The 26,730-nt window shown below is 37.2% G+C and overlaps 1 protein-coding gene across 2 annotated transcripts; it reads right to left on the reverse strand.

Annotated features, from left to right (window-relative positions):
• Positions 1-513: 513 nt before the first annotated feature.
• On the reverse strand, positions 514-25,730 carry EXO1 (exonuclease 1). Of its 2 annotated transcripts, XR_004238792.1 has the most exons (15): positions 25,221-25,381; positions 22,811-22,930; positions 21,791-21,914; positions 20,986-21,123; positions 20,554-20,766; positions 19,035-19,222; positions 18,098-18,194; positions 17,309-17,525; positions 16,104-16,356; positions 14,037-14,499; positions 13,431-13,532; positions 9,902-10,095; positions 7,447-8,062; positions 1,475-1,592; positions 514-695 (listed from the first exon to the last, which is right to left on the reverse strand). XR_004238792.1 is itself a non-coding variant. In XM_032102192.1 (13 exons), the coding sequence occupies exons 1-13, from the start codon at positions 25,379-25,381 to the stop codon at positions 7,921-7,923; spliced, it is 2,412 nt and encodes an 803-aa protein (XP_031958083.1). In that variant the 5' UTR covers positions 25,382-25,730; the 3' UTR covers positions 4,747-7,920. The 2 variants fall into 2 exon arrangements, 1 of the variants encoding a protein (XP_031958083.1); XM_032102192.1 differs by lacking the exons at positions 514-695; positions 1,475-1,592 and having other exon boundaries at positions 4,747-8,062; positions 25,221-25,730.
• Positions 25,731-26,730: the final 1,000 nt, after the last annotated feature.

The raw sequence follows: 26,730 nt of genomic DNA on the forward strand, positions 1-26,730 counted from the left end.
ATATGCCTGTAGCCGTCCAGGAAGGCAGCACTGGAGAAGGTAATTATATATGTGCAATATTTAAAGGTTGACCCACAGGTATTCAAGAACTATAGAAGACTCCTAGTTCAACCTCTTCATCTCCAAAACGCATACAGACATAAGCACATTTAGGAGACTGAAGTTATTCAAATTTAAATTAGTGCCATTTAAACAAGAAATCCACAAAACCAACCCCAGTATTAATGCTGATTGCCAGAGTGTGCCAGCATTTCACAACAGCTATAAATGTGTGAGATTCAACATTTTTGCACTCCTTCTCCTGCAAGCACAGCTGAGGAATGTTCAGATGTTCCCATCCACAGCTATATTAGGTACATGCCTCAAGTGCAGAAGCAGCTTTATAAGTTATACTCCAGGCAATGGAAGCTTAGACATATAACTTACTGGACTGATGCATTCTTGTGTCATCTATTCATTTAGTATTGTACAGAACAAACGTGCATCTTTGGTCTGCAGCTGAAATGTAACTGGTTTTGAAGAATCTTGTTTTATTACCCACTTATATGCAAACAGGGCCAGCTGGGAAGGGTAATGAGATGAATGTTTTTTTCTTGGAATTAGGGGTGAGTTCTTATCTGCTGGACATTACTCCTGCTTCCTTTTACACATCTCTGTTATTCTATTCCCTTTCTTTAGCTTTTCTGGTGCAGAACCTAAAATAAATCAAGAGACAATGGTGCTCCTAAAAGCTGCTTTTAAGTTTACAGTCAACCTTAAGAATTGAAGTTTTTGGGCTTCTATGCTTATACCATTCTTTTCTGATGATCTGTGACCCATTGCAGAAGGTTGCATTAACTTGTAAACTTTATGCTAGAGCAGAACTCCAGTGACTCTTCCCAAAGAAACATCAAAATTGGCTGACATGGGCATCATGCTCCATCTCACACCCAGGTCTGTCCCAGGCAATCTGGGAGGCTTCCCTTAGCAGAGTTAATGCACCTTTAGCTACAATGGAAGGACATTCCTACATCAACTCCAGGACAGTCTCTGGGTTGGCAGCAAATCAGGTCTCATTGCTGATATAATTTTCAAGGTGCTTTCAGGTGACTTCAGGAATGCTGTCTCCTTGTTACAGTGCAGAACTGTGATTCAAAGTACCTAAGTGCTATATTTCAGTCTCTCACTGCTTTAGAGGAGAACAGTGGCTAATCCTACAAGCCAGCCCAAATCTTAGAGTTTCTATTTTTTTAAAAAATGAAGACAGTACTGTTGACCTTTGTAGCTTTGAGATCTGTTACTGAGAACTATAAAAGCTAGAATGACTGCAACTCAGAATTTACTCTCTATAGTTGCATTTGACAGCTGTATACTTATTTATTCTATCAAGCAGGTTAAGTACTCTAGAAAACTTGCATCCTTAAGGAGTTAAGAAGGTATGGCACAATATAACATATCAAGTAAAATAGAACTGTGATGGAGGAACTTCCTCTACCTGCCATATCTGATGATTTCTAGTAGCCCTCTAGGATGGGAGCCCAGCTTGATCCTCTTTTCTGACTAGATGTGTTTGCAAATCACTGGTAAATGGTCTCTGCTGAGTTATTAGGTCTCTAGAAATACAAATAAAGTAAATGTGAGTAATATAAACACTTCTCTCCACAAAGGAAGTATAAAATTTCAAGTTTGAGTTCAGAAGGATATGAGCCTAAAATGTCCTTTAATTTCTATGAATTTTCAATCATAGAAAATGATGCAATGTCCTAGATTTAGCTTGTTTATAGCTAAAATGGTTAGTCTTTAGTGAATTTATTGTTTAGATCCCTAGAAAGGAGTAGGAATGGAGCAATAAGACAGGGCTGAAAACTCTGTTCCAAAACATTCAGAATTGAAGAAGATTGATACAAAAAAGAAAAATCAGTTTCCTCATTAAGCATAAAAAGATTCAGAGCAACTGGTTTGAAAGTTTCTAAAGCCACTTTTCAATTCTGGAAACATTACAGATTCAGAATAGAAAGAGGACCAAATCCTACACAAAATTAACTACTATGACTGTGAGCAAAATTAATGCCTCTGTTCAGTGGCCCACAAAAAGAAAAAAATTCAAAGAAAAATTGGGATTGAACCACTACAACCCCAGGAGATTTTCTTGCTGGTCTGAAAAATGGAATAAAAACCCAAATAAAAATAGAGTCCTGCTACTTATAAACTTAGCACCAATTACGTTCAACTCAGTTGCATTCAGCAGCTAGTAAGTATCCCATCATCCTACACGGGCATGACTTACTGCAGGCACTTGTCAAACAGAAAATCTTCCAGACATCCTAGAGAGTTTATTGTTAAGGCTTCTGAATCAGCCTAGAAGTTACAGCTTATATACAGAGTTTACTTGTGGTTCACATCTTTGCAGATTCACTATTGAATTTCTAAACTGAAAATGAAATGTAGCTAGAAAACTTTATTAAGCCTTTAACCACTCTAAGGAAAGTTACTTTAGCCACAAGACTGAAGCTCCCCGGCTGCATTCTTTTCATTACTTTTCTCCCAATCTATAGTTGATATTTTCTGTTTTGCAGAAACAGTGTTCATGGTTATGGGCTGACATCCCATCTTTCCTTAGTCCTCCCGTCTCTAGACTAAACAATGCCAATTCCTTCCACCCTCCCTCATACTGCCTTCTAGACTGTTGCTCATTCTTTTTACTTCTCCTGGATTGTCTCCAGGGTGTCTACATTTTTCTTCAAGCATGGTGCCCAAAACAGTACTCCTTGCTACTGGAGAGTGTCAAGGAGAGTGGAAGAAGTACTTTACACACCTTGCCTAAAATGTTTGTACACCAGAACTGCTTTATTTGGCTTAAATTTGGTGATACTTGGTAAGTGGTAGGAGCTTTTTGAACTGTTCAGCTGAAAATATATGTTTGGAGAGTCTTTCCTTGTGAAAGCTGGGTTCAGGTATAGATTTGTGATCAGGGTCCTAAGGCCAGAAATTTGTAAATGTCTTTTACTTTATTACGAGGCGTGCCAGCAAATCAGGAGTAAGCTCTGATTTACTGTGCAAAATAGTCCCTATTTTCAGATCGTCAAGCAAGGCACACATGGTTTTCAGATATGGATGGCAATTATCCTATTTTGTGTTTAATTAACATAGCAATAAATATTACCCAGCTTTCTAGACACAGGTAGTGGGTTGGATTCAGCAAGAGCCCTGCCTCCAAGGAACACCCTGAGCCCCCAAACCTTCTGAGCTGCGCACCGTTACATAGTACAAAGTCTTGATACTTCTCTGTACATTTAGGCTGAAACACTGTCTCATGAAAGTCAAATTAACATGTTTGTTAATTTGTATTCACTATTAGCTCTAAGACTTTACAGGTAGCAATGTGCTGTTTACTATTTATATTTGGTTACAAAAATAGTCTTAGTTAATGCCCTAAGACTAGTGTAGTCTAAATATTCACTCTAATCATTGGTAACACCTCCCTTACTCTTACTTTGCTGTGTTGCCTTAAATTGTACTGTAGTTTATGAAGAAGATTTGGAACAGACCTTAATGAGATTTTCTACCAGAATTTGAAGGATTTTGTCTTTCAAATACTTGCCAGAGGTCAGTGGTCTATTACACTTGGTACTGGGCAAACACGAAGCAAATTCAGCATGTTGGGCTGGTGTTTTTAAATACCTCTGTTGAACCACAGAAGTCAGTGAGTCTCAGGTAAAATTGAACTTTCTCAGCCATCTAGTTTCACAGTCTCTTAGTGCCTATTGTAGCTGTATAACTTTGCATGGGAAAAAGAAAGTGGGGCTGCAGATCAAACATTATCCTTTGGTATAGAGGAGGAAAGGTAGAATAAATATATCTTAAATTACTGTTCCACTTTCATGCCAGTACCACGAAGCAAGTCTAAAAATTAAAAGAGGGAATGAAAACAGAAATTCATAGCTGTAAAGTTCAGTAATCAGTGTTATTGCCTGGAAGACAAATAATGACGTCAGTGAACTACCTTCAAGGTTGAGAAAATAAGATTAGAATAATAAATCTATAACCTGGGAAATTATAGAAATCTTCAGTGGACTGCTTTGAAGACAGACCAAACAATCACTAATTTTGAGGAAATTGCTACTGCAGACTACTGGAACTTTACCAGAAAATTCACAAAATTCCTTCTCTCCACTTGTCACTGCTGGCTTAAAAAGCAGATAAGCGGAAGACACTTTGATGGTTTAATACATAAATAAATCAAAATGGGGGCTAGGGCAAAGAAGAGAAGTCTTTCGTATTATTTTTGCTGAGGAGAAAGCATAATGGCAGCCAAAAAAACTCCCAAACTACACTTTGACTACCATAACTTCTCTGTTATGCAAAACTTTTATGTGTTTTAAAGAATTGTTTAAAAAAGAAAGCTGAGGGTATGCAAAAGATGCACTAGTACAAATACAGTGATATTTATGTGTGGTTTGTATTTATTCAGCTAAGCACTGCCAGTAGGTGTGCTTTTTTTTTTTCCTCTTCTTTAAAGCTAGATGAAATTTGACTTAAAAATACTGACCAGAACATAGGAACATAATATTCTTGCATAGCTAAAGCTAGTAATGTCATGAAATCAAAGTGGGTAAAATCTACATTAGCATGAAGAAAACTGACCAAGTCTCTTGGTCTTTATTGTCAGACAAATTTGTCCAACAGATCACTTCAGGATTCTGGCATTGGCAAAATGTGCATGCCAGACACAGGAAACCAAGAAAAACAAGACAAACCACAGAAGCCTCCAAAACTGTATCATTTTTATAGTTTAGTGAGAAGATGGATGTTCTCACTGTGACTGACCTCCAAGAAGGAGACTTTTAAGCCAATACAAATATTAGCTTATTAAAGTCTCTGAACATTCATATAATATTGGACACAGGACAATCCAGCTTAGTTTATATCCGATTTTAGACCATTAACTGAATGGTACTTTGCTTAGCAATTTACCTTATTAAAAAAACAACCATACAACAACAAAAATCCCCAAACAAAAACCTATCAAAAATGGTTAATGGTTTCTCGTATTTAGCAACCATAATCTAAGAAGTCAGTGTTCTCTACATTTACTCTAGAAATTATTAATAAATCAATACTTAGGTTATTTAGTTCTAGCTAAAACTTTAAAAAAAAAGTCCACTGTAATTCAGGTGAACATTGAAGGTCATTGTGTTTGCTAATGAAAATGGTTTTAATATAGTAAAGTTAGCGCTAGCTAATTTAAAATTGTCTTCATTGAAGAAAAAAAAATGGTGAGGTGAAATATCTAAAATTGTATTTAGCTAACAGAACTAGCTAATTGTTAAAAAAAATATGCTAACAGCTGCTAATTGACCTCAAAATATCCTTGTTCACATGCATTCATAAAAATGACTGTAAGTACTGTATTGATATGAGAAGGAATAAAGAGATTTAAGCAGAAATACTCAGTTGAATTTGGGCAAGTCATTTACCTACATGTTCAAAACCATTACAGGATTTGGATGATCACACAATCTCACAGTAATTCTCTGTGATACTGAATATTATAGGTCACATGGGCATTCTGATGAAGGAATGGCCAGCCAGCACTTTCAAAAGTGAAGCTTGATATGACCACCACCAGTAAATTTAGTTTTGCTGGGACCGATTTACCCTTTTAATATGGTATAGCAATGTCATCCATTTTGTAAGAATACTCTAAAGTCCTGCTGATAAAATTAGAAATATTGGTTACAGATATTAAAAAGGTATACTTAGTATTTTATGAGATTATAAAGCAAGCAACAGACAAAGTCATGCCTCTGCTTGCCATTTGCTTTCAATTCCTCCTATTCACTTCTTGTTTTCCAACTACCCAACTTTTAAATGCCTACTTTTTTAAAATCACCAAACTCTCCTTCCTCCATGTTTTCTTTTCTTCTTTTTCATGGTGTTATATTTTATCCTCCCCAGGCCATCAAAACCTGTAATAATTTCTCCTATTTTGCTACTTAATTATTTTTACTAGAGAGTATTACCTTACCCTATTAAACTCAGGAATAAAGTCTTGCACCAATTCATTTGCATTTATGTTATTGTACCTTCCACAGAGCAGACACCAACACAATAACTCCACATTAAAAATATAAAACTTAAATGCTATTATATGCTTACACATGTTACATATTTACACGTAATGTAACAGATGCCTCTATTCCTGAGAAGAATCCCCTGTAACATGAAGTCAGTACCCAAGACCTCCAAAACACAAATCAGAAACTATACAGAAGTATTTTTAAGAAATCTGCTTTAAGAACATACAATGTAGCTTGCATGTAATATAATCCCTTAAAATTACCAAGAAGAAGTAGTTTGTCTCTTATGATGAGCCACTAAAGCAGGAACAAGTGGCCCTTTGATTGAAGGGCCAGGAAAAAGGCAAGGATGCACTGTACAAAATAAACTTGCACACTGATAAATAAGCAATGGATGAAAATTAACTATTTTTATGTTTTCCCTTCAAAGATTCATTCTGTCATTTTTACTGTATTTGTAGGAACACAAAGATTCATCCTAGACAATAGCTCTGTGACTGGAAACACAAACGTTTATTGCTGGCCTATATTTGTAACGTCATACCTGAGAGAATTCTCACTGAAGAGCAACATTAAAGGAGTAGGCATTTTCTAGTGGTGCATGTATGAAAGCCTGTCCTAGAACATCATTACTTCAATTCCTTCTATCCTGTACCTTCAACACAAATGCAGAAATAAGAGGGCTGATCCCACAAATGTGTGCAAAACATACTCTTTTAAGCAGCTTCTTTGTAATTTAATTCAGCTGGTCACCTTAGTTTCATAGATGGAAATTCTCTTAGAGAGAGAAAAAAGTACATTGCAACCTAAGAAACCTCTGCCTCTCATAGGTAATTTCAAACTTGAAACTCTTGCAAAATCTCAAAGGCTGAGGGAAAGTATTAATCTCAGGAAGGAAAAGATATTTCACAGGTTAAGATATCTTTCTGTACCTTTATCTGCTGCAGAAAGAAATACTATCCATTCCTAAAAATGGAAAAATTTCAGACATACCTTTACACTGACTCAAATCCTGATTTTTAATGTAGAAATCTGAAATGTCATCATACTATTTAATGGTAATTCAGTCAAACACAGCAAGGACTCCAGTCTCCTGCATTCTTTCCCTTTAGCTGAACACTGAAGCTTGGCCTGTTGTGATGACAATGCTATTTTGTAACCCTACCTCTGAGGACCGGTATTTCGGGTGTCTGTTGTTGGAGAAGAATACAGATGTGAAACAGGCAGGTTAAACAGAGAAACACATATTTTTTGGATATCATTCTATTCATGTGAGAATTTGGGGACCAGTTATCTGTGATATTCCTTTCTGCAGACTCCAAGTTATTCCCACCACCAACACAACTATATCAAACAGAAAGCTAGCTGTTGAGAGAACAAGTCTTACCTTATAGGGAAAAGAAATAGTTATCAGTGCTGGAAGTATACTGCAGACTGTTATGCACACTTAACAGCAGTTTTAAACCTGTCTTGAAGCCAGATTAGCCTCAAGAGGAAAAAAGAAAGAGGCAAAAAATTATTAACTATTAAAAATTAAGGCACAAACTTGTTCTGCTGCTGTTGTAGAAACTTGGATTGTATGTGAGACCTACATAAAATGCCCAGGGGCAACAAAAAGTGTTTGGAGAAAAATTCAGCATGGGGACTTTGAATAAGAGAACAGAGGAATCTGAATTATTTTATTCCAAACAGTATAGAACTGTACCTTTGAATTCATGCTTTTATAAAAGAGATTATAAATCACTAGTCAGACTAAAGTATATAGCTGGTTTTTAAAGAATCTTTTCTATAATGATGGAATACCCAAAAGGTAAATTTTGACAATGATTAAAAATCCTTCCCATTGTGAACAGCGTGCAGTTCACTGGAATATAGCTCTCTGAACATGACTACGTTCCAGATGATTAAAGATTTCTTCTTCTGTTTCTGGAGTGAGCTGTATATTATCTTTGATTGGAGACAGAGGATCTGACTTTCTACAAGAAGGAAGTTTTTCATACTCTCTGCACAAAAAAACCAAAGACAAAACAAAACGAAAGAATTATATGATATTTTGTTTTTCTAACCACAGGCGAGTAAGAATACACAGGTTAAAACAAAGCAAGACCCCTCACCTAACTACCCACTCCACCTATGAATAAGTACAAAATAAAAATCTGTGATGCAGTTTTAATTTCAATTTTAGTACAACTGAACAACTTCACTGAAAGTGAAAGAATAATAGCTGTTAGCTTTATCTATGAAAGACTGTATGCACACCATCCTACTCTGGTTTGTACATGCCTCCTTGACATTTAAGTCTTCTGAATAAGTGTAGTCTTATAGATATCTCTGTATCTCTATATCTCTATATCTCTATCCTGTGAGTCTTGACATTAAGGGAGAACAGATTAGTGTCCCACATGATTTATTTGCCATAAGGTAATGTAACTGTTAAAACATTAGGCTAATTAAGAAACATCTTAAAATCTGACAAAATAAAGAATACTCAGAGCTAAGCAAGTCCTAGCAGTAAAAACCCCCAATTTTGTGAAATGTGTTGAGAAAAAAAATCCCCTAAAAGCTAATAAACTATTGCTTATATAGAAGTAAGTAATGCAAAAATATATATCCCCAGTATAAACACCCAGAGGTTACAAACCAACCAAAACTGCATGACTAAAATGTGCATGGTGGGAACCTAGTCTTCCAACCATCAGCAGAGAGTGCCACCTAGGCTCACACTGTTCTATCGGCCTGTATTCGGATAAATCCAAATATATGAATTTTCTCTGTGTGAGCGACTCTGATCAGACATTCCCAAACAGAGGTCAAGCAATAAATGCACAAACACTTTCACTTCTTCCTTGAAACTGTCAGTCATTCTTACACCCATAAGGAGGATAATAAAAAGTAAGATTTCTAAAAATGTAAATACCACAAGTAATATTTTTTAAACAGAAAGCAGTTGTATGTTTACAATAACCTAACCTAAGGCCCAAACTTACTAAAATACATTCATCTGAGTTAACACATGCTTATCAGTATCAACATTTACTACTCAGTGCAAAGAATACTTTTGTTCCACTCACATTTGGAACGTTTGGTTTCAAGTTAGTAAAAATAATTTTGTTTAAATAAGACTTATTTATTCGCCACCAGGAGTTTTTACCTGAGCCCATGGAGATAGTGTGAGTTAGAATACCTACACTTCAGGTTCTGTTTTACATTTTTAAAATAATCATTGCCCTTCAAGTTCAAACCTTGAACCTATCTGCAGAAACTTCAAGTTAGACAAGTCATCTCCACAAGGAAAAACAATAGCATTTTATAATGTGCAAGAATGTCTCTTGTAGCCAGATACTCCAGCTAACAGAAATATTCCATCAATTCACCATCATCTTGAAAGCAGAACACTTCTGACAATCAGCCATCTCTAAATGTGAGGGACACAGAGTCTAGTAGAAGCAACCTTGTATTCAAGTAAATTTAGCAACTTTTATGCAGCTTTTGCATTTAGATCAATAAATGATTTTTGGTGTTTGATGGCAAACAATGGCAATGATTTTCATATCAATTATGGTAAACTAAATGTACTTATCAATAAAATTCAGTAAATTAATTTTACCTGAGAGTTTTTCCTGGTTAGAAAGAAAAAAGTAATTCTAAGAGTTTATTTACCAAAACCCATGCTTCATGTTTACATCAAGCTTAGGAAGTTATAAATTGTATGTAGAAAATATCTAGTCTTGCACTATTACCCTTATTGAGTTGTATGGAGAACACATGTAGGTCTGCTTAGAAAATTGCTTCTTTGGGAAAAAAGTGTGCAGGGTACTAAGTAAAGGGTTAAAGCAACTCACCTTTTAAATTGGAAGCTTTTCCAGAGTTCACCAATAGTGGATTGCAGTCCCAGCTTATTTTCAGTATCACAGTCCTTTCTCTTCTGCAGAGGTGACAGTTTCCTGCTTAGTCCACTTACTTTAGCTGGTATCAATGTCTTGAGCTTTGTTACCATATGTGACCTTGTATTACTGGATTTACGTAATCCAGGAACCTGTGGGATTTTAATATTGCAGTACACATGGTTAAAATGACAACCTGCAAGCAACAGGTATTATGCTGCAAAGCTTATAATCAAAAAGTGCTTTACATTGTGTTGAGATAACGCAATCTGAAATGCCACAACAAAGTGTATTTAGACAGTGTCTATAATCTAAAAAATGGCATTTCAAACATAAGACATACTGCAGCTGTAAGAACTGGCAAACCAGCCTCCCTATCTACAAGAAAGACATTGAGGCACTGGAATGGGCCCAGAGAGAGGTGATGGAGCTGTGAAGGGTGTGGAGCACAAGTCTTACGACAAGCAGCTGAGGTAGCTCGTAGTGTTTAGCCTGATGAAAAGGAGGCTCAGGGGGAACCTTTACCACTCTCAACAACTGCCTGAAAGGAGGCTGTAGCCAGGTGGGGGTTGGCCTCTTCTGCCAGGCAACTAGTAATAGGACAAGACGAAATGGCCTCAAGTTGCACCTGGGGAAGTTTAGAATGGATATTAGGAAAAATTTCTTCCTGCAAAGGGTTGTAAAGCACTGGAACAGTCTGCCCAGAGAAGTGGCAGGATCACAATTCCTGGAAGTGTTCAAAAATTGTGTAGATACAGTACATCAGGATTCAGTACAATGGTGAACATGGTGGTGCTGGGTTGACAGCTAGACCTGACCGTAAAGGTCTTTTCCAATCTTAATGATTCCATGATTCTATTACTGAAATTACATTGTTTCTACCTTGTCTTGGGGTGACTTTATGATGTGTATCCCGTATCGCTGCCCTATGCCCAGAAATTAATTCTTGTGCCTTTCTATGCCTCTAAACTGAGCCTGAGAGGGGGAAGGAAAAAACTGAGCAAAACTTTTTCAAAGCAGTTTACAGCTTGTTCAAGGTCACACAGAGATAGCGACTTTTTTTCCCAGCTGTGGGCAGGGGAGTGAGGAAGCACCTGGCTTGCTGCTGCTGGGTCAGTTTCTGGCCAGTTTTTCAGTTTCCTTTTCTCCAGAGAGAGACTGAGAGTTGAACTTTTCTTTCCTTCCCAGGAATTTCGGATTTTCTCCCTTTTCCACTGGACTGCTTCAATATCAGAGCACATCGGGAGGACTTTCCACCGGGCACAGAGGGCCTGGCCCTGGGCCAAGCCCCAGCTCCAAGGAGACCAAAGGGAGGACTCTGACACTTTCCCAGGTTTTTTCCCCACAGCGAGGGATTTTATTATTTGGCATTATTATCCTTTTCCCGTGTGTTTGGTAAATAAATAGTTTTTATCTCTTTCACTTTCCTTCAAGGAAAATTTATTTTTTCCTGAACCTGGTGAGGGAAGGGTGGTGACCTGCCTTCTCTCAGAGAATACATTTCTAAATTTGGCCAAACTGGCACAATATACTAAGCAGATCTCAGTATTCCAAGGAGGGAAAAAGTGTTTAGAATGTAAGCTAAAAACTGGAACAAGAACACTAGGAAGAAGAAAATAAAATCTTAAAACTACCTGCTTTATAGTATTTTGCTTTTTATTTATCACTTCAACCTTTTTGCAACACGTGAAGGCACTCAAATCCTATGTATCTCTGTAGTACCGAATTACATCAGTTATAACTTAATTTAGCTAACCCAAAAGTAGGCAAAGCTGCATGGTGAACACCTGCTAAGAAACTTAAAGCTAGAGCAGAACGCTCTTTTCTATTATCAACATTAGCCTCTTTGCTAAGCTCACAGCAATTGTGTAAAATAATTAGCAGTAAAAACCACAGCTGAAATAGTATCACAGAAATAAATATGAGGTTTTAGGGAGCTCAGAATCACATAAGCATTTGTTAGTAAAAAGCTTTTATTAGTTTTGATATTAGAATTGAATAGGTAGCACTTCACATTTTGGTTTGGAACCACAGTAAGAGATGACAAATTTTTCAGACTGCCTCCCCAGTTACTAAGTTTCTCTACACTTAATCTACATAGCTGATATTCACTTTATGAAAATCAGAATAAATTATGCTTTAAGTGATTAACTGCTTCTTCCCTAAATCTGCAACTCATTTTTCCCTTTGGTATGTTCTACTGTATTCAACACCAGCAAACACTTCCCCTGTTTTACACTTGCAGGATCCTAGTAAGAACCCTAACGAGATTTTAGTAAATTCTAAAAGAAAACTGAGACAAAAGTGGTGCTCCTTATCTTTATGGTCTTACTGGTCTACAACTCCCAGGAGTACAAGAGTCTGGGTGTGTCCAAGTTACAGTATGACAGACCTTTTGGCTGTTGCTGGCAGGTTAGTTTTTGGCCAAGCCAGTTTTCTGGTGTAATTCCTTCTTATTACTACCAGCACATAAAGGAAAAACAGAGAATTCGTGGCCATAGAAATAAGTGGGGGAAATCCTCCTACTAGCCACTTGCTCTAAACAAACCCAATGTATTGTCCTCACAGATTTTCATCAGTTTTTGTTTACTGAAGGGCTCCAACCATGATGAAATTTTGTTTTTACATGATGCTTATATTATATCAGTACTTCCATAATGTGATTCCCCAATATTTAATGTATTCATTCTCCCAATATACCTTCCAAGGTGAGCAAAAAATGTGAAAAATATTAAATACAGCCTTAAAACCAAAGTAATAAAATTCTGAATGCCAGGACGATTTCCTTGCTCAGTCTTGCTGAGGAAAACCAGGAAAAATGTTAATGCTCCAAAATACAAATGTTAATCTCTCCTTAACAAGTAAGTTCCTAACAATAACCACAAGATGTCACTATTTTACAAACCACACAATATTCTTGTGTGGCAGAGAGAAGCTTGTGACTTTTAGTCTGTCTATAAGAAAACTTAGTAGGCATATACATAGTAGGATGAAAACATCTTCCTGTTACTTATTCATCTTTTGGCCAATTCTAATGGCAACACCTAAGGAGTCAGAGCTGTTAAAGCCTTAGAAGTTTTATCAACTAGACAAATGTATCAAGCTTTTAGAAATGTCCCAAAGACAAGGAACACAAGTTTATTCTTAGACATCTCAGAAACCACAGAGGAATCAAATTACAGTTGTGTCTTGTGACCGTATCTGGACTGTGAACACTACTGCCATTTATATCATTAAGCCTGAAGTGGATTTTCTTGCCTTAGCTTATTTTACACCAAAGTGTTTAAAATCCCCAAACACATTGCAACTTGGTTATCAATCACAGGTGGTTATATTTCACCTCAGCTCCAGTGTAGATGAACAAGAATAAAGCAATGCAAATATTGGCAAGACAAAGCAAAAGTCTTTAATTACAAGTTCTAAAATGTACTAGTAGAAACTCTGATTTCCAGAGTTTAGTAAAGCTCAAAGTTCAAGAAATTCTTACCTTGGTCTTTATGACTGTATTTTTTTTTCCAGTTTGAACAGCAGAAAATAGTGGAGACAGAACACATCGATCATCATCCAGTTTTGAACTGGAATCAGACTCCTTAAAGAGAAAATTGATTTGGTTTCAAAACAGGTTGCCTTTTTGTAAGCACAATATATGTTTTCATATCTATGTATATATATACACACTTTAAGGTATAATGTTTTCAGCAGTTCTGAGAACTCATACAAAAACCTGTACTTTTTAGCAACACTACAAAGGCCTGCATATGCTTTTTGAAAGCATTTCAGGGACTAAAAGCAGAGAGCAAAAGGTTGCCTACCAGGTGTTTTTATGAGCCACTGCAGTGATAGCAGCAGAAAGACTGAAGGCAAACTAAAACCAGAGAACAGACTTTATTTAAGCTATATTCAATCCATTCTATACAATTACGTTAAGCATTAATAAGAATATGATCATTCTGTGATTCTGTTTAGAGACAAATTTTGTTAGCACAAGTTACATCATCTGTAGGGCACCATTCTGAAAAGGAGATTTCACTGCATAATTTCTTTTATAATTTAAAGTGAAAACAAATGCTGAAACAATGTCTAATTTTCTTACCTTTGCACCTGAGCTGCTGGACACTTGCAGGATTTCTGAAGACTCCAAACTGCATTCTGATGGCTCACAAGACCCATGAGACTGGGATGACTGTTCCAGTTCTATTAAGGGGGAGGACTCTTCCTCTGATTCATCACACACTGCCCCATTAATCTGATCTTCCTGGGTTACAATGCAGTTGTTTCTCTGCTGGTGAAACTGCTGTGAAAATACAGTATGAGATGGACCAAGACTTCCTGAGTTACTTTCGAGGCTGCTAAACCACTGGAAACAACTTTTCTGCATTTCTCCAGGAGGTTTAAAGACAGTCCTTGATGATTTTTCACTTTCTGAAAACCTAGAAACATCATCTGCTACATGTTTTGTTTCCTGTTTCTGGCAATCCTGCTCAGCATCTCGAGTTAGATCACCATCATCCTTCTTTGCTGTACTGTCAAATGTAACTGCATCATTGCAGAAAAACCTAAAAAAGAAAAAAAAAAAAAAGAAAAAGAAAAAAAAAAAAAAGATAAGGCAAGGGAGAAGAAAGTTATGCAAATGAGTATGTCATCTCCAATCATTGTCTCTATCCGTCAATTTTATTTTCCAGGTACACTTCCAGACAAATTATTTTGGCAATGGGAAAAGTCCCTAAGGGACACATTTAGCAAATAACAGTAAAAAAAAGTAGGAAAAAGTATCTGTAAAAACGGCATTAATTGACTGAAATACTAAGAAGATTCTTCACCTGAAAGAGAAACATCTAGAAATCCTACAGAATTTAAGAATATATTAATTAACGATAAAGCTAAGCAGTAGTGAAATACTTCAGCACCACTTATCAAGGAAACTAGAACCTTACTACTTTTTTTCCTATGCTATCACAGCAGCTCCTGAGAATACTGAGCACAGATTTAGGGAAGAATCTATCATCAGTCACAACTATTAATTTTTGATGCAACATAAAAAAATACTTTCAAAAACTTCCAGCTCAGAAACGTGTGCTTTGAAACTAAGGTATTCAGACTGCTCCATAAAATTACAGTGCTCAAAAATATTCAGATTATTTAAGATAAAAATTACACAATAATAGACTTATTTGTGATAGTGTTTTGTAAAACAAATTCAAGTAGCTGTGGCCAAATGTGACTAAATGAAAAAAAACCTAACACAGTCCCTCTTCTCAAAGTGCTGCTGCAGAGATCAGCAATGTCAACTGAATGGGATGTGGTAAGAATAGGTATTTGTCACAGAGTACGACCAGGTTTAGCTTTACTGAAACAAACAAAAGGCCCTGTCAACTTAAGTCCATGTATTCACTCGCTGCTTACATATTTGCCACAAAGTAGCTGCCTTTGGTTTTTTGAGATACATCACATGTTCTTTACCTGGAAAAAAACCCCAGCCAATTCCTAATTAATTTTGATACCCAGAGGTATTGATCACTGAATTAATCACAGGGCTGGAGCACCTCTCCTACAAAGACAGGCTGAGAAAGTCAGCTTGGAAAAGAAAAAGCTCCAGGGAGACCTTACAGCACCTTGCAGTACCTACAGGGGAGCCTACAAGAGAGCTGGAAAGGGACTTTTCACAAGGGCATGTAGTGACAGGACAAGAGGGAAGGATCTTAAGCTGAAGAAGGTTGAAATTAGATATTGGGAAATAATTCTTCACTGTGAGTGTGATGATGCACTGGACCAGCTTGCCCAGAGAAGTTGCATATGCCCCATCCCTGGAAGTGTTCAAGATCAAGCTGGATGGATCTCTGAGCAGACTGGTCTAGTGAAAAGTGTCCTGACAATGTCAGGGGGGTTGGAATGAGATGATTTTAAGGTCCCCTCCAAACCAAACCATTCTGTGATTCTATGAAAAGTCTCAGCCTTCACTTCTGCAGTAAAAAGTGAACATTATCTAACTCACAAAGAGATAGCATGCCTAGCACAAAGGAGCCTCCATCTTGGCTCAGGTGCAATACAGTTGCATAAAAAGTCTGAGGTAGCATTTTTCCTATTTTCAGTATTCGGGCTATTTAGCAACCAGGACAGCAAATAGTATTTTGCTACTTATGAAAATGTGATATAAGCATACCTGCTTCTTGTTCCTGGAACAATTACAACATCCTTCTCTTTGTTTTTCCTTTGTAAAAAGGAAGCGAATTTATTTCTAACTCTGGGCAAGGAATTAGAGCTTTCTTGAGTGATGGAATTCCCTGGAGAATCAAGGCTTTGTATTGCTGACACACTCCTTTGTGCTTGACCATCATCACTCTCCTTCTTGATTCTTTTTGTTTTTGAAAACGAGTATTGCTTCAACAGATCTCCATCTGAGATTTCTTCTGAATCTAAAGACAATTTAAGCATCACTGTAGAAGCACATTCTACAATTAACCAGTTATGAGATAACTAAACATTACATATTTACTCTCACAGGCTTAAAAATACTAGTAAGGTCTGGTAAGAACATTATTGACAATACAGTTTAGATGTCTTTAACACCACTGTTTTCTAGTGCATAGCCTTAAAAATAACTCAGTGAAAAGGTAGACGGAATGAAGGCAGAACAAGTAGAATGAAACTGCATTTGATTGAAAATTGCTAAACTACCTACAGACATTGATAAGTGAGGGATTAGGAAGATATCATGCGTAACAAAGGAAAAAAATAAAGCCCTAGTAGCATAATCAGAAAGCAAAGGAAGCAGAGGAAAACACTTAACATATTAGATAAAGCACAATAGGAACAAAAAAGTGCCTCTTCTATTACAAGCTCATTGTTTATTTGAGCACGCATAACTCAGGTGGTATAGAAGACAAGATATCACAGATGTACTAGAGAAAATGAAAAAGTTGGCATAAAGAACACCTATACAGGGGACAGAGGCTGCACAGTCTGAGTACAGAAAACATTCTTTATGTTCTCTCTGACCTAATATCAATGCTAGGAAAAACAGGCTGTTTTAACTTCTTCACATGCCATTTTAAGATAGAAATTAAAACCAAAACTATATCAAAATACAGATTGTATTGAACATAGCTTGAAATTTATAGTAAACCATTTGTAGCAGAGTTTTATAGCAAACCAAAGAAAGTTAAAATCAAGTCCTGTTGAAAGTTTGCTGTCACCCTTAATCATTATCTAGGCTTGTTAGTCTTGTAGTTTGTTGAAAACAGAATACAGACAATAACAGTTATGAGTTAAGCCTCTGAAGTCTCATACCATAAAGTACAAGATAAAATCCTTTCTTTTCCCACAGCCTTCTACTGTTATTCATATACTTATTTAATAAAAACATACCACTCCTTGGCCTTTTTGCCAAGAGCTCTTTGCCTGCAAGCTTTAGTCCTTTAACACTAATTATCTTCTCCATCCCTTTGGTTGTTGGTTTCTCTGGGAAATGCATTTTAGGAGGAGCAGTATCTTCAGTGGGGCCAAACTTGTACTCTCTGCTCCAAATGCTATTTACACGATTATCACGTCGGTCATTCCACCCACAACTTCTCTGCTGCACAGGCTACAAAAAAACAAAAACCAAGACATAGGTTTATAATCTTGCCTTCTATATATGATTTCTTGACTTAGCATACAAGGAAGGACACTTTGACATTTGGACATCTAGTGATATACTCTACATAAACCATTTTTTGTTCTCACAATTCTCATGCTTTTCGTGCTTCTTTTTGTGCTGCCATGATGTCTCCATTTCAATATGGCACAAGTGACTACTTGCTCATCTCAGACCAAATTTAAAGTTTAAATTTTTTTTTTATTCAAGAAAACAATTTTGGATTATTCTTGGAAGAAATCCAAAACACTGAGAATTCTCTCTTTAAATCATTCACTTCTGTAAATAGATTTAAGGACTTACCAAAAGTGTCTGGAAGTAAAACAAATATTGAAGTAAAATGCCATGAAAAATAAAACTTTACCTTTAGAAAGAGTGAGAATTATGTGTGTGGGAGCACACAGTTTCTGTAATGCCAGAATAGCTTTCACTGAAAATTCATTTGTGGATAACATTGAATCAGATTTTCCCGTTAACGTTCAGACCCACATCGAATTCTTAACAAAGAACAAAGATATTACCTGTGCCATGTCGGGGCTGTAGTTATCAATTTGTTCCATTGTACCGATATCAATGTTGCCAATGGCAATTTGAAAAGCAGTATCATCACCAACATGTCTGTTCCCATCACAGTAAAGGAAAATATCTGAACATTACATTGTATTTCAACAACCGTACCATGAAAGTTAGAACAGCCGCTCTCCCAGTTTTGGGCTAAAGAGCACTTGGGCCAAAGGGATTACTACTACTGCTCCTGGCTCAATATGATGTACAGCAATTGTAATAGATCTGCACTCCTTGGCAAGTCATCAAAGTCAAAATTAAATCCTTCAATTATCAGCAGAAGAGGCAGCAACTTTCTCCTTCCTAATTTCTGGAAATGCCAGAGATGAGGTGGCTTGAACATACAAAGCTAGTAACTACATCAACAGTCCCCTCTCCTTCATTTTCCTAATCTTCCATGTTGAAATTTACGTTGCACAGATGTGGCAAAATGCTACCTCTCTTGTATAGGAAGAGGGATCTGGTAAAACAGGAAATGTTAAATTAGAGAATGAGTTGAACACAAATTGCAAGAATTAAACTGGGAGAGATTGTAACATACAACACAGGCAGAAATTCAAGACAGCCATACATCAATGAGTTTATGTTTAACCTGTATTTAACAATTTGTTTTCTAAAGAGAAAAAAAAATATCAATAACTTTTGCCTAAAACAATGTATCAATGATAGGTCACTTAGCTACTCCCTGCACTTTAAAAAAATTGATTAAAATCAGAGCAAAGGAGAAAAGAAGAAACCCCCCCAAAAGTTTAAGACTGCAGAAAAGCCAGGCTTTAGTCAACAGCAGGGAGTTAACAAAAAAATCTAAGTACACCACAGATACAATAAAAATTAAAAGATACCACATCAGCTCACCCTTATTTGCCCATTCTGCTGTTTCAACACAAAGGATACCGTCCTGCATAAGTTAGTGTTTCTGGATCAATATCATCTCCATATGCATTCAGAGGAACTAATTTTCTGTTGACAGGATCAAAAACTAACTGATACAGGAATGTATTATTAGCTCGTGTAAAACCCTGTATGTACTCTTCTGGTACTGTTATATTCATCTTCAAGTACTGCCCCATTTTCTTAATAACCTGTCAAAAAAGAAATTACTCAACTGTTTCATTTCAACAGTTCACACAAAAGGCTAAATACATTTCAATTATTAATTATCTTTGCTTGTAATTAAATGCAGAATGAGTGTCCTACTACAACAAGCCGATTCATCTTAGAAAGGAAAGAAAATGGAACTTCGTACATTATTTTCCCACTCAGATTGTTTCCAATCACGTAAATAACACAACTTTTTATAATTCCTTGTTCAGTAAATAAATAAATACAAAATGTGATCAGAAAAACAGATAATCTCCTAAAGGTGTATTTGTTTAAACTAATGCACATCAAATTTTTATCATTCATATTTTCAGGACATAGAAGCAATACGTGGGTGTTTTTATAAGGAAACAAAAGCAGAACTTAACCAGAATAAACCCTGGCATATTACTCAGAGATAAATTAAAGCAAATAATGATTTGCATGGGAAAAGTTCAAAGTTCCCTTTTTACCTCCACAAAAGCCAAACCAGTTGCTTTGATGTCTGCTCTATATGATAAAAAACATTTTAAAATGAAAAATCATAGTTCTTTGTCTATGAGAGAAAAAAAAATACACTAAAACACACAAGCAATTTGAGAAAGAAGACAACACACTAAGTTAATTAAACTGCATACTAAAATGCTTTTCTGGATTAGATTTACCTGCCTCCAGGACAGCCCCATGAGGTATTCTTATTAGCTCTTAACCTCTCTAATCCCTTACTACTCACAGAGAAATTACTCCCGCCCCTCTTAGCCTTTTTATTTCCTAATATGAGATTTTTCAAAATTTCATACATTGGACAAGAAAAAAACACCCTATAGTGATTTGTTTTGCATCATATCACACTTTTCTTCCATACTGTTTTTAATATAGAAATGTCCATATCCATACATACATCATTAACTAAGATTCCCAATCCCTACTCCTCCCCCCCCACAGATAAATATGTACTTATACAAAAGTAACAGTTCATTTAGCAGTTCCAATAACTAATCTGCAGAAACAAAAGAAAGTGGTAATGAAGGGGGGGAAAAATCCAAAGTCTTAGAAAAAATTAAGTTTCCCTTCAAACAGAATATACAACTGAAGGATTAGAACAACTTTTTATCTAAGTTTACTTTGGTGTATTTCTTATAAATATATAAAAGCTTCAACATTTAAGTTTAGTTCAGCATCTTTTATAAGCACAGGTAAAAATTACTTTTTAGTATTCTCCTCAAAAATGCAGGAAGTCAAGAACCCTTCATATTTTCAACTGAGTGTTAAATTTCATATATACTGATATAGGCTCCCAAAAAACCAAAACACAAAGCAAAACTGAGTTTACCTTTATAATATCTGGATTGTTGGCTAATCTTATTAACTTGCATGCTTTAGCTAACCCAATTCCATGAATTGATGGGAGGTAGTCACAACCAGAAAGAATACACATATAGCGGAATTTCTCTTCTGTAAATACATTTCCAAGCTGCTTACAGTTTCCTAGTCGAGCTTGATCTATCTCTAGTCCATTTCCAAACTTATCAATTTTCAGAAACACCTAAAAATTAAGAGGAAGAGAAAATAGTAATTTTCATCCATATAAGCTGGTTCATTGCACTTGGTGGAAACAACAGAGGCAAAGTGCTCTTCTCATCTCTTCTGTTTCCCACATTTACTGCAGAAGAGTTAATCCATACATCAAACATATTTGGCAACTTCAAACTCTGTTTTTCAGGTATCAGCAAGAGGTAAAGGCTATTAGTATTCTCTTCCATACCTTTTTACATCCAAAAGCTAAGAGATCAGAGTCTTCTGTAATTATAGCTTGAACCATGCCTGTCTTATTAAGATAAGCCAGCTGAGCATCCGCTTCATAAGGAGCAACAATACAATCAACTCCCTGGGCTCGTGCAGCCTGTATGTAAACAAGAAGCATACACATACTTTGCATTAATTTTCAGTAATCCCCTAAGAGATCTGAAAACAAAAACAACTTTCAAGCAGTTTAGATCCATATATATTGGTTTACAAAAACAACCTTTCCTGGGTTGGCCTGTAACACTATGGTCATTGCATCTGACCACAGGTGGCAGCTTCAAACTCATGCAAGTTATATTCTGAACAAAGGAGAACCACACTGAAACAAATTTAATACTGTTTTGATAAAATCCTATGACTGCATTGAATGTACAGCAAAAAACTACTAGAACAGTTTTTAAGCAGCCAAATTTTTTTCTGTAGTCTATGCTCAGAAACTAGACAAGGGAAAATGTATATTAAAAAAATTGATTATTTTTTGTGCAGCAAAAGTAAAACAGAGATGTTAACAAATTCAGCTCATAGCAGTAAGAAGACATGTATTTTGTTCAACACATCATTATTATTTATACAAATGAACATAATTAACTTCAAGTTTGTTAGTTGTGCCTAACACAACCCAGTAACAAGCAGGATGGAATACTTCTCTTGTCTATATAGAAGAGGTAGTGATGCAGCTGCAAAAATGCAGAGCAGGATATGCTACCTATTGCACAGTTTTTTTTTTTTTTTAACTGGCATTATCAACAACGTTGCCAACTTACTTTAATAACTTCATGAGCCATAGCATGGGTAATATTTACACTGCGCCCAAAACATTCCCTAGCTTCTGACAGTCTCCCTTCCTGCAACAATTGTTTCCCCTTCAGGAGACTGGCTTGACGCTTCCTAAAAGAAAGACAAAAATAACCACCAATCTCAGATTATTTTTCACTTAAAAGGACAAACAGCAGAAAGGTCTAGGAAAGACAGGTAGGAAAGGGGGAAAAAATTCCAACACCTTCCAAATCTGGGCTACTGCATAATTTTTTAAAACTAGAAAATTAGATAACTAAGTCATTGTATTGACAAGGATAACTAGATTTGAATGCTGAAATTTATAATATTTTCTCAGAAAACAGTGACAAATCAGGAACTGAAATCAGCAGTGTAAAAGAAGAAATGTACCCACTCTCAGCTTGCAGTAAAATAGATTTAATGGGAGTTGGGAGTGTCTGACACCAGATACTTATTGATTTAGAGGACAGAGAACCTAATTTACTTAATTTCATATATCGGAAACTGTACACTTCACGCTGAAGAAAGCACGTGTCTCATGAGAATTCATAAATAACAACCGCGACTGAAAAATTCTCACAGCTTCAGTAAAAAGTCCCATTTAGAGGGACCTGAATCCAAATCTGAAACAGGTTTATCTTGCTAGTTGTAGAGAAAGATGAGGAAAGGGGTGCTATTTTAAAACAAAATTAGATTGCGAAAAGGTATTTTTGTCCAGAGATCACAAGTGCGGGTGAACTAAAAACCTCTAACACATTACAGGAACTAATGCTCAAAGGTTTACTTCCTTCCTCTATAAAATGGCTTTCATTGATGAAGTGCATTTCTATTTTTGGAATAAAACCTCTAAGAAGTTTGTATGATTGTAGCCATAAATTAAAAGAAATCACATTATATTGCAGGGGGGTTTACCAGAGCTTACTACCTAGCTGAAGTTTGAGGGTTTTTGATTTTTACTGTAGTGATAAAACTGATTTGCTTGCAAATCAATACAGTTCAGTACTTACTCTCGTCGTGCCTTTTCCACTTCCTTCTTAGAGGGTAGGGTACATCCATCAAATACCAAAATTGGTTTAATTCCAAATGAGAGGAGCATATGAACAAGTTTCATACAGAAAGCTACATAACTATCAACAAAAACAAAAGTAACATAAGAAAGATAAACTTCTATTGTTAATCACAAGTCTAATACATATTTTCCACTTGCAGGAAAGGAGAACTGTAAGTTTAGGACTAACTATTGTTCAAAAATCGTAACAGGCTGTATATTTCCCCAGTATCACAAAAAAGTAAGAACACTTGAATGCTGTTTGGTTAGGTTTGTTACCAAGAGAAACAGTCCACCTCCCAGTTCAGAACTGGACTGACTGCTCCTCTCTCCTAGACAAGATGAAGAATTCGAGTATAATTGAGTTTGACTTTGCTACATTAGGATTCCACATTGACAAAAACTTGAACAGTTAAAACATGGATCATCTTTTTACTTTCAGCAACTCAATTCATAATGGCCGGGGAAACAGAAAGCAGAAAAGCAGTCAGTACATGACCTCTCACCAGAAAGGCAGACTAAATGCACTTTTGTAGAGCTGGAAGAAGTGATGCGGTTATTAAATCTCTCTTGCAGAACTATCCACTCTTCTCTCCAGATAGTGGATATATCCTACGGACAAGACATGCAAACATATCTTCCCATACTAAAAATACAGGCACAGCACTGAAAATATTCCAAAAGACAGAAAAGTTCCCCACTAACTGTGAAGATGGTATATGGACCAGGAAACAATCCTCCACTGGCTTCGAAGCCCATCCCTTGAAAAAATATTCATAGGGAATTCCAGATGTAATTTATTCCCTCAGACCGCTCATCTTCTTACCTGTTATTTCTACAGATCTGTATGAGATAATTTTATCAGCAGCACAGAACTAAAATCTAATAACTGCTGTAAACACTTAACCAAGCACATTGCAATGATGCTCAATTTAAAAAAAAAAAATCAGGATTTTTTTATTTTAAGGACACTGTTTGAAACAGCAAGAGCAACCTCATCAATAGAGGATGAGAGGGGAAGGAGAGTGGGGTTTAGAAGCATTTAGAATGCAAGGATATGAGCACTGAAGAAACCAGATTTAGAGCTACCAAAAATAACTATGATTTTTGAAATACAGGAGCAAATAGCACTGTAGCTATATAATACCTTCATCCGGATGAATTTTAAAGTGTGAAAGGACTCTACACTATAGTTAAGGTGCCAGTCTAGGATCATATGTGCATGGAAACGAGATTTGCCCATAAAGTATTCATGTATTTAAATTCAACCATTCCAAAGTTTCCTATGACTATGAATATTTCTCCTGACAGTCAATTTTTTCCTCAACTGAAGTGTATCCTATTCTCAGGACTCTGAGGAACCTCCACTATCTTCAAGGCAGGGTTGGATTGAAACTCCACAGTTCTCCAAATTAACAAAAGCAGGAGTAAATATTTGAATCCATTTGCACCAACTCTCTCTTGCCTCCAATCAAACATCTGATGGATCCAAGGTCCCCTGGGTGGTGCCAAGCAATAGGACAAGAGGCAGCAACCAAAACACAGGAATTCCACTAGAATATAAACATAACTTCCTTACTGTGCAGGTAACCGAGCACTGAAACAGGTTGCCCAGAGAGGTTTTAGAGTTTCTTTCTTCTCTGGAGATATTTGAAAGCCATCTGGACACAATCTTGAGTAATGTGCATGAGATGACATCCAGTGGTCCCTTCCAAACTTACCTATATTCAATCTAAAACAAGAGTCCAACCCACTTTTTCAGAGATGGGCAAGAAATTATGCAAACCTGATCTAAGGTGTGGAGTTGAATCTGACATATGACCACAATTTTTGCGCTTTTCCTTCCCTAGAAATATAACTGTGTAAATGTGTTTTAGAAAAGCTACTTTAACTAAAAACGTAGTATGTTAAGCAAGATATCTTACACTTTATTCAGAGCACAACACATCTCTCATAATTTCTTGGTATCATTATGACCTTTGTCACAGCAGTATTTACAAACTCTCTGCATACAAAAAAGATGCCTAAAAATAATATTAAACTTGAAATTAAAGAATTGCATGTACAGAATTTCATCAGAGAAATTAGATTATAGTTGAGAGCGACACATGCTAGGGAAAAAACCTGACACAGTCAATGGTATTTTAACCAAAAAATATTTTTGACAGTTTTTCTCCCAATGTATACTTTAATATTATTTTGCACAGCTGGAAAGCTGTTCACTTATCGCCAAAAATTTCCAATTCCAAAGAGTTCAACTGAGAATTCAGAACCAATAGTAAGAAGATAAACTACTAGTTCAAGAAACACCAAGTTAACAAAACTTTAATCTGCAGAAAGGCCGAGACTTAAGTGTAAGAAAGACTTACATATCTGTGGGCTCTCCTCGGGCCAGCTTTTCAGCACAGGCATAGGCGCCTTTGTGCAGCCAGCAGTAGGTGTCCACAGCTACCGTCAGCCCTTTGTATTTCTTCACGTGGGAAGGCTCGGCAGCCTCCTTGATAAACTGGAGCAGGCCCTGGATCCCCATGATGCCGCAGAGCGGGGAAAAAAAGGAAAGGCGAAAGAACGAAGCCGAGTGCTTCGTGCTATGTATCTTCGCTCGAGGGCCGCCAGGTCAGCTCACAGACGGGGCACTGGGCCGTGCCAGGGCCACGAGATGCTCCTGCGGGTGCCCCGAGCTCGGGCCACCTCCCCACGCGGCGCCAGCGGCTGTACCTCGTTGCGGTCCGGCGCTGCCCGGGGAGTGGGGCGAGAGAGGGACCGAAAGACGCGGGGACACGGCCCGCGCCTCCTCTCGCCTCCCCTGGCCGGGGCAGACGCGGCTCCTCCGGCCCGGCCCAGTCCGGCCCAGTCCGGCTCCGCTCGGCCGTGGCGCGCGGCGGCCGCCCGGCGCTTTCAAGCAGCGCGCGCTGAGCGCCGTGGCCCCGCCCCGCGCGCGGGGACTACGATCCCCATGGTGCCCCGCGCGGGCGGGGCCGGGGCTGGAGCGCGGCCCGCCTGAGCCGCCGTGGGACAGCCCATTCCTGACAGCATTCGTGACAGCGGGCGTGTGGCTGACACAGCTCGTGGCTAACAACGACGAACGTGACATCAATAAACATGAAATACGCTGAAATCAAAAGGCCGCACAGAATTGTATCAGGACAAAGGACTGCAGCTAACCCAGCGGGAGGGGAGGGGAAGGGCTGACGCGAGTCACTGACGGCGAAGGATCAAGAGAGGGACAGATGTTACTGTTGCAGCACTGAAACCCTGGGGTTAATTCAAGAACGGATGGTCAAACTTACAATTATGTCATAAAGGTTCTTTTTCTTGACAGTTAACATATGGGTGTGTATGCTTGCATAAATAAAAACAAAAATTGCAGTAAGTAAACGTAGGCCTATATCTACCAGATAAGAGCTTCTTTTTCTTTGTGCCATTTTGAAGTCGATACAGTTCCTTGATATTTTGACTCGGTTATATGGATGACTCAGTCAACAGTGTAGAAAAGCAGACAGCAAAGCTTCAAATCAATGCGTTCTGAAAAGAGCGCATCTGAATTACAACTTCTCAGCTAAGAAACGCATAGAAATAACTTGGCCACAGTGACAGCATAAGATGTTTTAATGTTGAAAATACTGATTGAATTCTACTTTGCCAATTCTTTTTCCACTCCGTGATTCTGACTATATATGACACACTCAACAAGTTTTAAATGCAATCGCAGTTAGAATTGTATTTGGATTAGGTTCACTTCTCTTACGAATATGTTCTTCTATCACTTCTGACATTTCTTTTTCTATCAAACTGCTGTGCTCATGGGAAGAACAGTAATCAGAGTAGACAATGTAATGTACCAATATCATTCAAAATCTCATGTGCAATTCAATTAAA

This window comes from Corvus moneduloides, chromosome 3 (assembly GCF_009650955.1).
Source record: "Corvus moneduloides isolate bCorMon1 chromosome 3, bCorMon1.pri, whole genome shotgun sequence".
Classification (NCBI taxonomy): domain Eukaryota; kingdom Metazoa; phylum Chordata; class Aves; order Passeriformes; family Corvidae; genus Corvus; species Corvus moneduloides.

What these genes read in the sequence shown, in the direction of transcription:
- EXO1 (XM_032102192.1), bottom strand. Translation starts at nt 25,381, where the DNA reads ATGGGGATCCAGGGCCTGCTCCAGTTTATCAAGGAGGCTGCCGAGCCT. An exon ending in TAGCTTTTGGATGTAAAAAG is followed by an intron (nt 20,767 to 20,985) that starts GTATGGAAGAGA and finishes CTTAATTTTTAG; the next exon opens with GTGTTTCTGAAAATTGATAA. An exon ending in GTTCCAGGAACAAGAAGCAG is followed by an intron (nt 14,500 to 16,103) that starts GTATGCTTATAT and finishes TTTCTTTTTTAG; the next exon opens with GTTTTTCTGCAATGATGCAG.